This window comes from Condylura cristata, unplaced genomic scaffold (assembly GCF_000260355.1).
Source record: "Condylura cristata isolate star-nosed mole 26May11 unplaced genomic scaffold, ConCri1.0 scaffold00002, whole genome shotgun sequence".
NCBI lineage: Eukaryota > Metazoa > Chordata > Mammalia > Eulipotyphla > Talpidae > Condylura > Condylura cristata.
In genome coordinates, this window is record NW_004567103.1 from 20311394 (window position 1) to 20329625 (window position 18232).

General features: G+C 43.1%; 1 protein-coding gene across 1 annotated transcript in view; it reads left to right on the forward strand.

Annotated features, from left to right (window-relative positions):
• The window catches only part of PLEKHM3 (pleckstrin homology domain containing, family M, member 3), a 168084-nt gene extending 150824 nt beyond the window's left edge, over nt 1-17260 (forward strand). Inside the window, exon 8 of the mRNA XM_004674343.2 lies at nt 11905-17260. Within this exon, the coding sequence (XP_004674400.1) occupies nt 11905-12082 (178 nt within the window). The 3' untranslated portion in view covers nt 12083-17260. The remainder of the gene's footprint in view (nt 1-11904) is intronic.
• The last annotated feature ends 972 nt before the right edge of the window (nt 17261-18232 follow it).

The window sequence follows — 18232 nt, forward strand, 5'->3', positions numbered from 1 at the left end:
CTAGGGGACTCCTGCAGCTGAAACCCAGTGCAGTTCCCTCTCTACTGTGCCCCATTGTCAGAGCAGTCTCCTGAAAAGTGGCCACAAGCCAGCCTAGAGGAGTGAAAGACTATGGCCTACCCTTACCTGGTAAAGCCTGCTGTGGTAGGTGTTTGGGGCGGGGGGAGGGAGATTCATACCAAAATTAATGCATGAATTTAGAATCTGATGAAGAGAAATTAGGAAAAGATAGTATTTTAAAGGTAGAAGTTCATGTGAGAAACAGAAACATGGACTTGTCTTTCATAAAGCCAATAACATAATAGAATGACTTGAACGTAATGAACCAGTTGCTGTTTCAAAGACTATGCTGGAAACTTCAGAAGCCGTAACTTGGACAGATTTAACTGAGAGGTCTAGTTTGACCTCGAATATGGGAGGAAGGTGAAAAGAAAACATAAAAGACTGAAGTGGAAAGCAGCCTCCATCAGCGACTGAAAAGGAAAATTTCAAAACTGAGAATGAAAAAGACAGATTTTCCTTGGCAAGTGGGGAAGAGGATGGAGAGAGGATGTGAGTGAGCAGGGAAGGGTGGGGTGGGGTTGGGGCAGGTCGTGAGGTTTGAGGTAACCTGAGGAAGGCATGGTTTTTCTGGAAAACCGTGAAACAGATACCAGCCTAGAAATTTAGGGACAGAAATGATGTGAATGTTGAAGAGAAAAACATGACTTTCCCCTTCCTCAGGCTCCCACAAGATCTTACTTCAGGTACATGCAGGCAATGCTTATGTAGTGCCTAAGAGCAGTACTGATTCTTCTTGAAGTTTCTCCTCAGTTTTTCCTCACCGAGGGATCTATAGAACTTGCCCAGGCCATTACTGAGAAACAATGAAAGAGAAAAGCTTAGTTTTGAGTTAGCAGAGCATGTTGCTAACCGAAAGTAAGTTGAAGGCTCCTACTGGCCTCCCCTTAAATTCTTCCTATAAGAGTTTTTTGTTTTTGTTGATATACTAGCATCTACACTTTTCTACCCGATTATGAACATACATGAGGTACTTTCAGTGATTTCCAGATAGTTTACACATTTACTTATTACTTGTCGACAAAGCAATGCTATTTTTATTACTGTGATTATCAGTTCATCAAACTTTTACTACTATGCAATGTGGAAATAAAAGGCCCAAATAATGTTCTCACTGAATGAAAGGACTGCTAAACATATATTGTTTGTCTTCTTCCCTCATTTCATGATATAGATAGCAGGTCTGAAGCATTATTGCAATGTTTTTCCAAGATAATACGTGCATGGTTCATGCAAAGTAGGGTATTTTTTAATTATTCAATGTTTATACACTATTAAACAATTGAATCACGTTTCTTAACTTTATCAACATGTCAACAATCTGTCTATATTAGTTTAACCCACCAAGTTGTACAATACCTATTATCACCATATAAAGATGAAGAAGAATCTATGATATTTATCAAATATCTAACGCAAGGATTAGTCAGTCCTCAACTCCCAAAGATGCATCTCATTTTAGATAAATCTTATAAATAAAACCATAACATGAATTTTTTAAATAAATTGATGGTATAAATCCCCATTTTTTCTCATTTAACATAAAGATGTGCAGTGGTTAACTTCCCTAAGAGAGCTTGTATAAAATTTGAACTCTATAAAGTTGTTTATGTGAAGGGAGACTCTTTTACCAAATATAAAAATTGCCTGTAAAATAATATTAGTGCGTGGCAAGGATGTGGAGAAAAAGGAACTCTCCCTGCACTGCTGGTGGGAATGCAAACTAGTACAACCACTATGGAAAACTGTTTGGAGGCTCCTCAAACTGCTAAACATGGAGCTTCCCTACGACCCAGCAATCCCACTCCTAGGTATCTACCCAAAAGACACAAAAACACTGATTGAAAAAGATACCTGCACCCCCATGTTTATTGCTGCTTTATTTACAATTGGGAAAACATGGAAGCAGCCCAAATACCCAAAAGTAGATGACTGGATAAAAAAGATGTGGTACATATGGAATATTACTCAGCAACCAAAAAAGAGAAACACATGTCTTTTGCAGCAACTTGGATGGAGCTGGAAAAGATCATGCTTAGTGAGATAAGCCAGAAAGAGAAAGAAAAATACCGGATGGTTTCACTCATAGCAGGAGTATAATGGACCAGGCGAGAAAATAACAAGAATAATGAATAGCCATATACCAGAGACATTTTGTGGGGGTGGAGTGGGAGGGAAGTGCATGGGATTATGGTGATGGCACACGGGTGACTTGGTGGTGGGAAACCTGCGGGGATTACAATTGAGATGGAAAAAAAATGTACAAAATGATGTAAAAATAAACTATTATAAAATAAAATAATAATAATAATAATAGTGTTGACACATACAGATCAAGGAACAGAATCTCAAAAAGTACAGAAATAAACCCAACTGATATAAGAATTTAATACATCATAAAGGGAGCACAGCAGGTGAATGAAACAAAAAATGGATCATCTCAGAAGGACTAGGGACTAGACAGCTATTTGGAGAAGCAAAAATAATGCTAGATTTTACCATAGTCTTTACATCGACATATATTCCAAATGAGTCAAATATTACCATGTAAAAAAGTTAAGCCCACAAAGTACTAGAAGAAAAGAAGATGGGTGAATATTTTTATAATCTCAAAATAGGAAAAACCTTTCTAAAATGGGTACAAACCCAGATGCAAAAATGCTTTTTAAATAAAATGCTGTGTGCTTAAAATCCCATAAAGGTAAAAGTAAACAGGAAACATAAGAGGAATATTTTTTTAGAGGAATATTTTTAACACATGTGATTAAGTATTAATTTCTTGAATATAAAAATCTTTAGAAGTCAGTAAGCAATAGCAAATAGACAAAGAACATGAATCAATTTACTGAAAAAATATGTAAATGGCCAATATACACAAAAACAACCCCCTATTAATTATAATTAAAGAAAAAAATTAGGTTCTTGCCTATTAGCTATGAAAACATAATAAGTATGTAAAGCCCTACTTAAGGCCATTAATTAATATCACTTCCTATTTTCATTTTGGGAAGTCCATTATTTTTGCTTTAAGTATTTAGGACAACCCGATCTGATATATTAGACAGTCGTATCTAGTATATTAGACATTCCTATCAGGTATGTTAGACAGCCCTGCTATCTTTGAAATAACTAGCCCTAGAACAGAGGTTCTCAAACTTTCATATTCATCACAATTCTCCATAAGGCTTGTTTAAAACACAGATTTCTAGGCTCTAGCTTAGAGTTTCTAATTCAGTAATTATGAAGTGGGAACCTATAATGTGCATTTCTAACAAATCTACTGGTGATACTGATTTGACTGGTTCAAGTATCATACTTTGAGAACCATTAACTTAGACCAAATTGAACATTAGAAAATTATGCACCATCTCTTGCTAAGAAAATTGTATTGGTGAAAGGAGACACATGAAGAGGGGACAATCTAAACTAGACAGATATTTTGGATCTTGTATTCGAATGCCTTTCTCATTTTAAATTTCCATTAACAATTTATTCCTAAGCAACTAATAGTTCTACTCATAAAATTAGATATGGTTTATCTTCTGAACTCTGTTGCATTTTTCTAGTGTACCCATGCTTGAAAATTTTTTAATAATATTAGTGTTGAAAATACCTTAAATGTGGCTACCTTAAATGTCTTAGTACTTTGACAAGTTCAAATGTAATATGTTAAATAGAAATAAATCCCATGCAAAGTCTTAGGTACATACCATCTTTACAAACTGCATTTCCTTTAAAGAGGCTTACTTCAAAATCTTGACAGTGACATTTTCAGTTTTATATATATATAAAAAAAATAGTAGAATGGTGAATTGGTGAAGTCCACATAGAAACCAAGCTTTTTAAAAATTTGCATTAGCCTAATAAATTCTCATTCACTCTTTGTTAGAAATGTAGCAAGACATTTGCAAGAAGTGGCTTGCAACATTCTAAACAACTCTTATTGCTATTATTTACAGTTCTCTATTATAATATACTCTAGCTTTTCTCAAAAATTGTAAAAAAGAAAAAATTGCATGTTCCTAAAGCTCCTTTGCTTTCTTCATTATTAAAAAAATTTTTCCTAACGATATTCCCAAGAAGAGATGGACAACTGTTTGTTGATAATTACATTAACTGCCAGATGAGCCTTTAAAAGAAACTTAAAACATGTCAGAAGTATCCATGTTCTCTATTCCCCCCCAAAACTATCTCATTTAAGTCAAATCTATTATGATTTGATACACACGGAGTATTACTGAGACTTTCTGTCACCATCGACAAACTAGCAAGAAACACCGGTTAAGCACTTGTATTAAAAATAATAGTAATTTACTGACCCTAGTAAGGCAGCACAATTAACAAATGAACCAATTAGCCCTTGTTTACATTCTATTTCTAAGCCAACATTTTAAGTAAAGCTTTTGTCAGAGGTATTAACTGAGTTCGGTTTACAAACTCAAAGTGCAAGACCTGTGAAAGCCAAAAGCCAAATGCTTAATTAACTCTGGGGATTAAAAGATAAATAAAAAGATGATGGCAAAACATACCCATTGTCCTTCCCCCTCTGAGTCCTGGCTGGTGTCTGGGGATGTGCTGAATAACTTAAAGGACCATGTGGCTAATTACAGTAAAGCCTGCCAGATGTCTTAAATCAGAGCACCAAAAGAAGCCCAAAGTTGCCACTTCTTACCAGTGTGGGACCAGACAACCACCAGTTATTTTATTCTGTTGTTTCATTGTGTTGATAATTTAATCTATTGACTTGTTAAAAATGGAAAGACAGTACCTAGATCTTATGACAAATTATGTAAAATTAGGGGCAAAAAGTCAGCCAGACAGATGTTGTCTCATTTAGATGTCCAATTTTTAATGTCTAATTTTGATCTTATTGTGTTCACATTTACCATCAGAACTACTGAAATTGCTTCGCAGACTAGCGCATGCATGCCTAAATCTGCCAGACACTTGGCCGAAAGAGCTGAAACTTTTCCAGTCTCATACTGTTCCAGTCGAACCATACGGGTCTTTTAGCCCCGCCTCCTTCCCTACCCTCAATGGGAAAAAAAATCACAATGAACAATCCGAAATGTATAGCCCATTTCCAGCTCTGCAAGAAGCCACGAGCGTTTGGAAATCCATTGTTTCCAAACCCTGTCTCTCTTCCTGCCTCATCCCACCTACTTCTTTCTCCTGGGGCAGAACTGAAGGGCACCTGGAGACTGGCAATCCTGGCACAGGTCACCTGGAGACTGTGGTGAGAGTGCGGATTTCTGGCAATCCTGGCACACGTCTTGACTGTGAAACTTGGACTGTCCCCAGCCATCAGCACCAACCATGACCAGTTTCTTACTGAAATTGTGTGTTCTTTTTCTTTATTTTAACCCTCCCATCTCCCACCGAAGAATGGATGTATTAGTCATATCATTTGTTGAAATTGTATTTAATTCATTTTACCTTAGAATGTTGAGTAGCATGATCTGTGTATTCTTCCAAACAGCAGACATCCATGAGCAAGTCCCCACACGGCACGTGAGCCCCACGCAGGCGTGCATCATACACGAGGTGGCCGATTTCCTATTTAAGTAAATTATAAGTTGTTTGCTTATATCCATTTACTTACACAATAACAGAAGAAAACACCAACCCAAAGCATTAAAATAACCAAACCCCAATAACTACCTCCCTTGGCTAAGAGATTTAAATAATCATCTTGGTTTCTTGGAAAAACCAGTAATAGCTAGTGGCCCTATGGGCGCCTCACATAGTAACTGGGCACAAAACCACACTTGCATGCCTGATAGCATGCCCTTATTTCTCTACCCCGCCCTCTCCGTTGTGGGCTCTGCAGAGTGGAAATCAGCCAGAGTTCTGCCCAGCTCCGTGGGCCTGTCCTTTCCCTTGTTGGAGATCCAACCAAACTCTAGCCTGAATTTCAGTCCCAGTGAAATATCTGAGGTCATTGCCTGAGCCAAAAATAAAAATGCAGCAGCAGAACCCAACATGAACAGAGCAGGAGCATTTCAGTGACCCCCAACTTGGGGCAGCGGCCTTTAGCAGTTTGCTGTGACCTCTCTGCGTGCAGCTGGAACCGGAGGGCCGCGGACAAAGCCATCAAGCCTGTCTCTAATTGGTCTCACATCATCAGCATTCCAGAACAGGAAACTGTCTGCAGCCAGGAATTCTTGCTTCTTTGCCATATTTCAGAAGCAAACCTTAGCCCCCCTGCACATATTGAGCTGTTAGTTTGTAACAGGTTTGCTTTCAGAGCAGTAATGAGAACATGAACAAGGTGTCTGTCCCCACCTCTTGGCAACTGACTGTTAGATTTCTGGATGATGAACTTGTGCCCCACTTGCACAGGTCAGGAAGGGTGATTTTTATGAAAGGACTGTTCAGAGTCTCACGCCATGGTGCCTTTACTCTGACATAGAGTGAGATTTGTGGGCCCTCCCTGGTGGCACAACGGGTTAAAGCACAGCACTATGCTTTATTGCAAGTTCGATCCCCAGCCAGGGATGACCCCTTCATTGCAAGTTCGATCCCTGGCCAGGGATGACCCCTTCATTGCAAGTTCGATCCCTGGCCAGGGAGGTGATGCACGTGGCGAGGCAGACTTCTCCTGTCTCTTCCGCTGCCCCCCTCAGCAGTGTACTTTGTTCTGCTCCCCACTCTGTCTCTAGTGAATCCTCTCACTGCCCCTGCACCTCTGGCCTGTACCCTAGTTCTGTCTGCATAAATAAATACATCTTAAATAAATAGAGATTTGTCTTGCCCCTCCAAATAGTAGAGATGTTCCCCTGTCCCAATCCCAGGGCACATGGCTAAATGAAAGGCATTGCTCCTGAGAGCTCCCGCAGAAGCAGGACGAGGCCCGCCTTTCCTCACCCCTACCCCGTGGGGTTGGCAGTGCTGATGCGTGCCTGGCTCGCTGCAGTGTGGCTGTCCCGGTGGTTACAACACAGACACACTCCACATATGGTAGTGAGTGACTGCTGCCTCAGCCAGCCCCAGCCCCCCAAAAAGAAAACATTTAACAATTCTGCATTTTCTCTTGGGGATAGGGGCTGCCGGTGAGGGTTGAAGAAAGTCTAGAAAGCAATTTTTTTAAAGATTTCTTTATTTATGCATACAGAACTGGGATACAGGCCAGAGGCGCAGGTGTGGTGAGAGGATTCACCAGAGACAGAGTGGGGAGCAGAACAGGCAGATCAACGAGGTAACACTGCTGAGGGGAGCAGCAGGCAGGTCAGGAGGGGTCAGCTCCCCAACGGGGATCGAACTCATGCTGAAGTGGCGTTAGCTTCTTGGTACTGGGCTTAACCCACTGCGCCACCAGGGAGGGCCCCTAGAAAGCAATTCTTAATGCATAATTGAAACTTGATGAGATAGGGGGCAGAGTCCGCCCCTTTTGGTCAAAATCCTGATGACTCGGGTATTTCGATATTTCATATGAACTGTTTCATTAATGTCCATTCTTGATTATTCCATGCAAATAAGTAAAATGTACAGTAATGCTTTTCACTTCAAGGCTTATCTCATTTGGTCCCAGTATGGCATTTTGAGGCTTTGCAAGGAGGGGTCAGGTCAGCAAGGGAACATCCCCACTCACTCACCCAAAGACCTATGGCAAGAAAATAGGAGAGAGGAAGGTAAAACCCAAGGTAGCTTTTCCCCCCTGCACAAAAGCTGCAAGTTGGAAGGCACATCTGATACCCTCTAATCCAACCTTGTTCACATGTCTGAAGAGCAGGGTTCAGAGATGAAGGACTTGCTAAGAAGCAGGGACGCCAGGCCAACAAGGTCAAGAACTGAGCTGTACTGAGAAGCTGTCTCCTCTGGAGTTGGTAGCCCTGTGCATAGCTTACTAGTCCCTTGTTTTTGTTTTTGTAGAAGTTCCTGAAACCTCGCTCCTTTACAGTTCCATAAAAGGGACACAGTTTATGAAACAAATACATAAGTTCTGTGTTTTGATTTGCTAAATGACCTTGCTAGTACATAAAGACACAAAGAATGCCACAAAGAAACAGCCCAGAGGTTTGTGGCCAAAGATCAAATAAATACAACATGAGGGCCAGGCCCCCAGGACGGGTTTGGGGTAGGATTGACAACTCAGAGTGAGTATATAAAAAGCTGCAGATTACTCAGCAATGTACAGAATTGTGTCCTGGATATTGATCTCTTAAAGGAGATTATGCTAGTGAGTTTCAGTTCTTATCATCAAGCGACAGATTAAAAATAATGTACTTGTGACAGGGGTTTGAGTAAGTGTACTCTGCTAGACCCTATGGGTTCGCAATGGTATAAGCCAGCAGGTGACACTGGCTAGTTCACTATTCAAGGACCTTCCGGGATGCCTTCTCCAGGTGGATTGGGTCAGTGGTTCTCCACTGGGAAGTTCGTGCCCAAACCCCAGGGAACATTTGGACATTTGAGTGTCAGGAGACATTGGTGGTTGTCACGGTTGGGGGGAGGGCTGTTGCTAGTAGCCAGTGGGGTAGAGGACCAGGCTACTGCTTAACACCCTACAACAAAGAGCTGTCCAGCTGCAGATGTCCATAGAGTTGAAGTGGACATCCCTGGAGTAAGGGAAGCAATGGATGTCTTCAGGAGAACATGGGGAACCCACGGAATGGCTCTGGTCAGTCGTCGCCTTCTTGAGGATGCTGGGGACGAGGCACTGAAGGTGTTTGTTTTCCGTGGTGTGCAGTGACAGCCAGAAGCTAAGTGCTGGCCGGAGTGACTCTGAAGGCACTGGTTTTCATTTGCTTATCACTCAGCAGCCCTGAAAGGACATTCTCTTTTATTATCTGTTGTGATTGGCTGCACAGATGATTACATTGGTAGCGTTGCAGTGTTATATAAAAGAGCTGCTCCTAAAAAGTTGTGTCTGTTAAATCATTTTTTTGATCCAGTCAGGGAAGTCAGTTTACACTAAGAATCCACTGTATTTTTTATAGTAAAAGGCTTTTTTTTTTTTTTTCACTAAAATCCTCTACTTAGAGAGGGGCACACCTGCATATTACATTTTTTTTAATGTCGATACATTACTTTTCCTGCACATTAGCTTGTTAATGTAGAGCTCCATAAACTTATGCAAGAGAACAGTTTCTTTTCCTCCTTCCTTTTCCTGTCTTTATTCTTTTCCTTTAAAGAGAAAATCAGAGGCGGGAGGGGAATTAACAATAGCTTCTCTGAATTTAGGAAGGTCATTGATCACTCTGTTTCATTATAGAGTTCAAAAGATGCCTGCTGGGTTACAAATTGTTAGAAAGTAGGACTTGGTTCTATTCTGAAATCATTAATTTTTTTATCTCAGACTTTTTTTCTTCAGTTACTGACCTTTGGCTAGAAAGAGCAGGTGTACTGGGTCCCTCCATCACCCCATGGGTGTTTGTTGCCCCAGAAATATCCGATAAGACTCAACCTCTTCAGTCCTGGGCGCTGGTATCGACAGAGATAAGGGAGTGGCACTGAAGGAACGCAGCAGTTTCTCCTTATCAATCACTGCCCTCGGGCAACATCCCGAGGTATATAAATCACTGACTAACTCGTGTGGTAAAAGGAGCAGGAAGGAGGAAATGTATTTGATAAAGCTACCATTAGTGTCACTTCAGTGATAGGAGGTCACAGAGGTGTGATGCTGTGGGGGTCAAAGCCGCTGCCACAGGGGAACAGCCAGCCCAGACAAATTCCCTGCAAGATCTAGAGCTGACCACTGGGCGCAGGGGGCACCCCTGGTGTCCTCTGCTTCGACCAGGGTGGCACCCATGTCAAGGAGGCAGGCACCGGAGTCACCACGAGAAGTGCTCTGCAGAGCACGTGCTGTTTGCACAGTCCTTCCACACACGTTCACCGTGTTAGCCGCACAGCACCCTGGGAGCAGAAAGCAGGTCACGGTCAGCCACATTTTATAAATAAGGAAACCAGAACACCAAGAAAGTAAATAACTTGTCCAAGATCACTGAGCTGCAAGAAAGATTTGTGATGTGAACACAAGTACGCTGACCCCAAGCCCTCCCTGTTTTCCTCCACCGTGGCACACGGCCGCCCTCAGGCCAGCGGCTCTGTGCTCAGCCTTGGCCAGGCTGCTAGGAGTCCTGGGTTCTAGTCACAGCTCTGTCTCCAGCTCACTGTGTCCTCACGAGACATTCATTCGCCCTCTTAGAATCTTGGGGTTCTCCAAGACATGAGGGGCTTAATCAAGACATCCTCAGGTCACTATGGTGACATCAGAGAAGTCAGATGGAAATGAAGACACTGGAGGAAGTTGTCTTAGCTGCATTATACACACTTCAGGAACTGAACTCAAGGCTGAGTCCCTCAGTCCATTGGAGCCCCCCGCATCCTGCTGAGGTGTGTTCATGGAAACTCCATCTAGGAGATAAGGCACAGAAGCTCAGAGAGGTGAAGCACCTCGCTCAAGTTTACTGTCTTGGTCTGGCTCAGCTGTCCTGTAAAATACCACAAGAGAGGTGGCATAAAGAACAGGCACTCGTTTCTCCTGGTTCTGGAGTCAGAAATCCCAGACCAAGGCCGCCAGGGCTTGGTTTCTGGTGTGCATGCTTTCCCCAGTTTGCAGACCACCACCACCTGTGGTGGTCCCCATCAAGCGCACACAAAAGGAGACAGCTCTCGGGGTCTCTCCTTCCAGACACTAATCCTGTCAGATCAGGGTCCAGCGAATGACTTCCCTTAATTCCTGCCAAATACAGTGACATTAAGGATTAGCGTTTCGATAGAGGAAATTGAGCATGACACAGCACCCCAAACTTTCTAAATACTGAATGGTGCTGAAGCTGTGTCAGTGGTGGACTTGCAAATGGTGTCACAAAGACCAGGCCACACCCAGAACTAAAACTCAGGTTATGGCAGGAAAGGGAACAGGACTGTAAGGCTGAGCTCTGGGGCTTCTCCCTCAGAGCCAGCTCAGTGCAGGGCTGAATCTCCATGTTGCTGGTTGAATAAATTATTGGGCCCAGTTTCTGGCCCCCCGGAACTGGTGAGGTTGCTTGTTGCTCATGTGTGGAAGGACGAGAACTTGACTGACATGGCAAGCCACCCATGGGAGCAGCTAGCTGGGGACGTGCTTGTCAGTTACTCATTACTAAAGGCTTTGCAATAAAAACAAGCCGTTTAGACTCCTGAACAAGCTTCCCACCAAGCCAGGCAACAAGCTCATCATCCACCTGGAATGCCTCCTCTCTATAAATGACAGTATCTCTGTGTTGCTTTAAAAAAAATCTCTTCCTCGATCTTTTCTGCTTTACTGTTTCCAGTTGTTGTAGCAGATAAACATGTAAAAGGGGAGGATTTTCTAATTAAAAAAAAAAAAAACTCAGAGAAACAGGAAGTCACAGGATCTCACTCAGGTGAAAAAGCGCACTTCGTTCCCACTGCCTTTACTATGACGTAAAGGCAGCAGGTCAGCATGGCGCCCCTTAGCTGGCGGGAAGCAGGAAGCTTGAGTCTCTGAGTGGCCTGAGGTGGTGAGGGTGTTTGAAGTGTTTTCAGTTAGTGAAACATTTTGCTCTTGTCTTTTGTCCTTTTTCCCATGGTGATCGCCCACACTATTTTCTCAGTGTTGAGGAAGCAAGCACAGAGCTTCTAGAGCTCTGTCCACTGGTTGTTAACTGACTGTTGATTCCCCTCCACCCATCAGCCATAAACCTCTCCACAGCAGGGTAGGGGAAAGATTTTCTAGTAAATCAACCTGGAGCAATTTGGATAAGGGAAAATGGATTCTGTGAGTCACTTCCCTTCCCAGTGACACAACTGTCCAGAATCAAGTATTGGGTCTCTTCCTGCAGGTCTCTGTCCTGCTCATTTCAATCCTGCTCATCATATCCACGCTTGGCTTTGCAGGTGCGAAAGCTGTGGAGCTGTTTTCCATTCTGAATGCAAAGAAAAGTCTGTCCCCTGCCCGAGGTGCGTGCGCCGAGAGCTGCAGATGAAGCAGAAGTCCTTCTGGCGGAGGCTGAACATGGACGAGAGCCTGGAGGAGGCCTGCAGCATGTTCGAGCTATCCTACCAGAACACCTGACTCAGCAGGACCACGGCCAGGGATTGACCTCAGCGCTCCATCAGCCCCAGCGGCTTCCTAACTAGCCAGTTAGACCCCTTTGGAAGAGAGTATGTCTCGTCTTCAGCTAGATAGAGTATTTATTTATATATACACACATACCTAGACATCTTGTATGAATGTTCTGTACAAATCATTGTCCAAAAGGTTCATGAAGACTGTGTGGCTCAAAAAATTACCAATAGCTGAATTACACTTAGCCATGAATTTCAGCTGCTTTTTTGCCAAGCAAAACGTGGTTTACACACAATGCTTTATAGGTCAGATTTTTTTTTTTCTTTGTGTTTTGGCTCTCGGGCCATTTTATTATACAGAGCACAGGAGGAAGCATTTCCTACGGAACTCCACCACTTCAGGTTATTTTTGTGTTATTTATTTTTAGCCTTTATAGAGGATGAGGTAATGAGGCTAGCACCTATCGTCATCTGTCTCGTAAGAAAATCTTCAAAACACAGGAGGGACTCCCACGACCTTCCAGGGCCACCTCTCTGGCTGGCTGGCCTCAGTTTCTGCTGCAGAGGCGGGGTCCCTGACATGGAGCCAAATGGCTTAGAACACTGGAGTACGAGCTCACTCTGACAGCAAGTATGCGCTCCTATTTACGAGGAGAGCTAGTTCTGGATTTGAAGTTAATCTCAGAAAGACTTTTTCCTGAGAAAAGATGAGATCTCTGCAACCAATAACACAAGTGGTTGTTCTGTATGAATCTGCTGGTACGAATCTCAAGGCCCACCTAATGCAGTAATAGGCCACCATTTTGCCAGGTTGTCCAAATGACTCTTGAGAAGTGTTTTGCAGGGTTTTCATGGGTAATATTTATGATGTTTTTAATGGTGCTGGTTTGTGAAAATTTGCTAGGATGGTTATGTAATACACCAGTTTGTAAACTGGTCTAAAAGGTACACAGTGTACAATTCCAAAAGATGGTCTTCAATTTCTTTCCACCAAATTTTGTGCAGGCATTTCCCTGCCGAGTCATTTTAAATGCTTTATTTCTCATTGTTCTTCATCGCATTTCCATTTTGACCTTGACTTGGTCCACTTAATCATGTCTACTTTCACATTTTATACTTGTTTAAAAAATCAGAGTAACGTGGAATTTCAAAATAGTCTTAGGCTATTAAGAAAATACCCAACTTACAATATAATTAATGAATTAAATCTATATTGTTGAAATATATATGCATATATAATTGCCACCTTAAGGTAAAAAAAAAAAGTGCTAAAAGTAATAGCATAGGAATAAGAAATATAACGAATTGCTTAGCCACCTGGCAGGGTGGTGTCTTCCCACCACATTGCCCTTTGAAGGGCCAGGTAGCAGCCGCTGAGATGGGAGATATTCTGGTACCGGAACTCATACCTCCCGTTTCTTCTACAGACAGAAAAAAAAAAAAAAATGCTTCTATTGAGGCGATTCTCAATAGACTATATGAGAAGGTGATGTTTCCACTGAGTAGACGCCTTCTACACCGTCATGGTTCCATAGTGTCACTGCTACTTGGGTCTAGCGAATCAGTGGATCTCAGTGTATAGGTACATTGACCACCTTTCCCTGCCCCCCACTGCCCCATATCCCGAAACTGACGGCACGTCCATCCGTTCAGAGACATGACTTTACAGAGTGACTTCCGTGCAGACTGCTCAAAGTAAGCATTTCACCTCTCAACCTACCGTTCCTTCAGCCCCTGGCCACACATATCAACCTGATAGTTCAGCAGACAAACAACAAAAGCAGAAAACAACAAATGGAGCTACATCAAAAAGCTTAATAGCTCAGCACCATGCTTGTATTTATTTTCTGACTACACAGTAGCTGTCACCAAGGCATAAAAACCTGTTAAAAGGCCAGAGCCCTGTTCAGGAGACAACTCATGAGGCCTTTGTGCTTGGAAACACAGGTTATACCGTTACAATATTGTCCACAAAAGTGGAGAATCTCAAACAAGCTCTTGGCAAACAGGGAAACAAATTTGATCATCTCCTCTTCCCTCCTCCCCATTCTTGAAATACAGTATTTATATTTTCCAGCCTCAGAGAAGATAGCAGAACATGATCTTTCACAAGAGAATTATAGACCTGCTTATTATAAAACAGATGTGCTTCGATGGCAAAGTGCCTTTTCCTCCACCCCCGGCTCCCTGTCACTGTAGCTTGCTTCTGCACTCACTGTAATTAATGTCTCTGATTCCCACTGTCAGCGAAGGCGTCCCCAGCACACTGCATCGGAGACCTGTAAGCAGGATCATCTCCTCCCCTTCTAGCACATTAGCTCAATGTACAGAATTTCCTGTCCCAACTCACAGACACCCGGCTTGGACCCGCCAAGAGTCAGAATTCTGGATTCCTCTTCGAAAGGCCTGTTTCTCACCAGTGCCATTGTAGAGGGCCGTACTAAAGATTAGCAGTCCCTGAACTCTTAAGGAGAACTTTCCACTCACATCCTTCTCTGCTTATTTTCAAAAGGGTGGGGGTGGGGGGAGGAATAGAGTGCTACCAACATCAGCTGCCCAGAATTGGCACTGAATCCCATCTGCTGCTGTTTTCTCTTCCTCTTGTGAGTCCCTGACAGCAGGGTCGGGGCCAGCCACAGGCCTGCACCAACACTCAGCCACCACCACCAAAATCCAGTGGGACACAGCAGAGCCGGCCTAGGAGCAGGGTCTGCCATGGAAACTTAAAATGGCCTTTTTCAGCCCAGAATGCCTCCGAGCACATGAACACGCTCACTATTTTCAACCCTAACCAATTACTTGGTGCACTGTTAGGTAATTGTTTCTCTGCTCAGAAACTGTCGAAACAAAAGCAAATCTGTGGATTACCACCTCCTTAAGACTAAGCTAATACCTGCTTTCCCTCGTGTTCCATTTTTCATCTCATATTAAATATCTTGCACATAAAGCATATGAGAAAATGGCCAATTAATCTCCTAGAGCTGGCAGCCGAGTCAGGGGAACCTTTTCACTTGGAAGGCCCATTCCCTGGTGTATCACTTGAGGAAATCCCTCCTAAAAGTGCCAGAAACTCATGTGTGAGACAGTCCAACCCTAGTGAAGTGTTGGCATCTAACCCTGCAGTAACGCAGCCAGTTCCTAAAATAGACCTCAGTTTGCACCACGGCAGGAAGCCGCAATGTACTTAAAAAACAGTCAATGCAGTGGGAGCTGTGTCCTTTCCAGAGCTGCTTTAGCCTCACGTTGAAGGCCTCTTTATCTGAAAACCACATAAACTCTGTCTCCCGTCTTTATTTCACTGCCTTTTCAAGAGACTGGATTCTTCGTTTGCACGTCTGTGGAGCTAAGGGTAATCTTTTTTAGGAGCTTGAATATTTGATTAGGGAAATCGCTTTTTAACTTTTCTAGAATAAGCTTCTACCTAAACAGGGATATCTCTAGCACTTGAGATTCGTGGTCTCAGCGGGCAGGGTGATGTCCTCCAGGCTCCAGCTGCGGGGGAGTGTGGCTCTCGCTCTAGCAACCTTGGCTGGGCTGGACCTCAATGGGGCGTGGTCTTGCTTTGTCTCTGCATGTGGACACTGAACATTAACACTGGATAGTTTCTTCCCCGGCCTCCTCAAAAAGACTTGGCTCCCAAACCAATGGGTCAGGTCTCTACTACCCATCCCTGGGCCAGAAAAGGTCATCTGTAGATGATACCAGGATGGAACAAGCGTGATGCCACTCAACACCTCCTGCAAGGAGAGGCATCTGGAGAAGCGGACGAACATTCCACCACTAATTTAGGGTAAAATTATTGCTGCTATTCACGTTCATGTAGAATGAGTCATCTCTGTTCTGCTGCACTTAATTGAGATAACTAGTGATAATGAAGTAAGAAGACTTTAAGTCCTGATTCTAAGTCTGCCTGGAGTCAACACAAATGTGTTTTGTTTTGTTTTGTTTTGTTTTAACCCCTCCCAGTAAAGTGAGATGCATGCACCTTTCCCCCTTTTCTTTCTGGATTTTCTGTCTCACCATTTTTCTAATTGTAAAATAATGTGAAAAAAATGGAGACCTTGGGCAAGGCTGAAAGAAATGACCACTCCCCACCTCCCCACCCCCTTCGCATGAATTGAATCTTAGAAGCATTTTGTTTCCCTTTCCTGGGTTCCAGCTGACAGTGAACATTCAGAGCTTCTGTATTGTGTGGCTAGTCCCCAAGTCTAGCAGGACTAACAGCTTGAGCTTGCACCCAGGAACAAGTTACTAAGCCCTGGTCAGTTTATCTTAGCAATTGTTCCTTCTACCCCGTGGCCACACACAGACTCCAGCTCCCAGCAGCCGCCTTCTTTGCAGACAGTTCTCATTTTGATTTGGTTGATTCCAAAATCTCTGGCTTGAGGGTTTTTCTTTGGTATGTTTTAGTAGACGTGTAGCAAGGTAAAATCACCAAGTGTTGTAAAAGTCCGACGTGTGGAGCCCCCTCCTAAATACATCGGTGATTGTCAGGAGTTTGATTGAAAAGGGTTCCGAGTGATCATACATTAATGTGTTACGTGAACAGACAACTGCTGTTTCACTTTGGTCTCCACCTGTGTAGACAGCAGCCATCTTGTTAGAGTGGCAGTGAAAACATTGCTGTCCAGCTGGGAGAGCCAGGCACCTCCAGCTCCTCTGAGCACAGCAAAGAACTTTCCTACAGCCAGGGAGCTGCAGGCCAGCCTCTCCCCGCTTTCCATGCTCATCCTGGCCCCCTCTTCTGAGCCGTGGTCCAGACTTCTCATGGCTAGTAAACCAGCTTCTGGACCAGGGGGGCCTCAGGCTCCTCCATGCTGGCCTCGCCACTCGCGCTTTGTCCCTGTAGGAGTGCCTTATAGTACCTTCCAGAGCTTCTAGTCTAGCCTCTGACCCACTTGAAGGCTGCAGGACCTTTCAGCTGAGTTGGGATCACCTCGCTTCCTTCCTGCTGGCTGGTCTTCCACAGAGCCCTTGCGGCTTGCATGGTCCATATACATGTCACCCTCTCACCTCTGTCCGACCTGGTGCCTTAACCTCATGAGTAGAAGGATTCCTGTGGGAAATGGTGGTAGAAGCACCGACCTCTTAGCTCCTTGGACACTTTGACCAGGAAATACAACAGATAAAACCACGTAGTGTTTTCACTTTATTTTATGCAATTTTCTTAATCACGCTTCTGGTTTGTTTGCTTGCTGTCATTAAGCAAACTCAGGGGAATGTCATGAAGTCACCAAGGCCCATGGGTAGAAACTGACCAGTTTTCCAGATTTATATCTGTCAACGGCAACCTTAGCCCTTTTCAGGTTAAAAAAATTACATAAACATAAGGGTTTTTATTTTCCTTTTCTGTATGAAAGTTTGCTTGGTTTTGTTGTTGCTCTTGTTAATTTTACCATCTATTTTCCAAAAGGGAGGTGAGAATCCTCATGGATAAACTGTGATTAAAAGCTTTCTGTGTGACATGGGTACTGAGCTGGTACATTAGGTGCTCACTCTGGAGTCCAGGCTCCGATTAGGTCCCCTATCAGTCTTATTGTGAATAGCTGGTAGCCAGCCTTCCAGAGACCTACTAAGGGAAAGTCTATCTTTAAGAAATGGCAAATGGAGGGGAAATGCTTAGGGTATAAATGAAAAGCAGTGACCTTGGCGATGCAGAAGTCTTCTGTTCAGCATGTTCTTCCATTCCTGGGTCAAATCAGTGTCGTTTTCTCTCATTTTACTCATCTGGTACAGAATTGACACAATTGGGGTTGAGGGTATTCTATGACTCCAGTGAGCTATTTGAATAGTTAATGTGCTAACATTGGATGTGTTTCTGTTTTCTGGATTTTATTGCCTTTTATTTTGGCAAAACACCCATGTTTTTGTTTACATCGTTTTTATTAAAAATGTCAATAACTGTAATAGTAATTGCAGTTGCATTGTTGACAAGACCCCTCGTTTATATGGTCATCTGTCATATAACTTAGGCGCAACCATTGCTAATGTATAAAGTTATCTCTCAATAAACAATGCAGAAACTATTTTCTCTTCTCATAACAACTTTGTTAAAATATGATTTTTACAAGGGTAGTAAAAGCCTAAGATGAGCACTGACTATTTTTTAAGATTTATTCATTTATGCATGCAGACCTGGGGTAACAGGCCAGAGGTG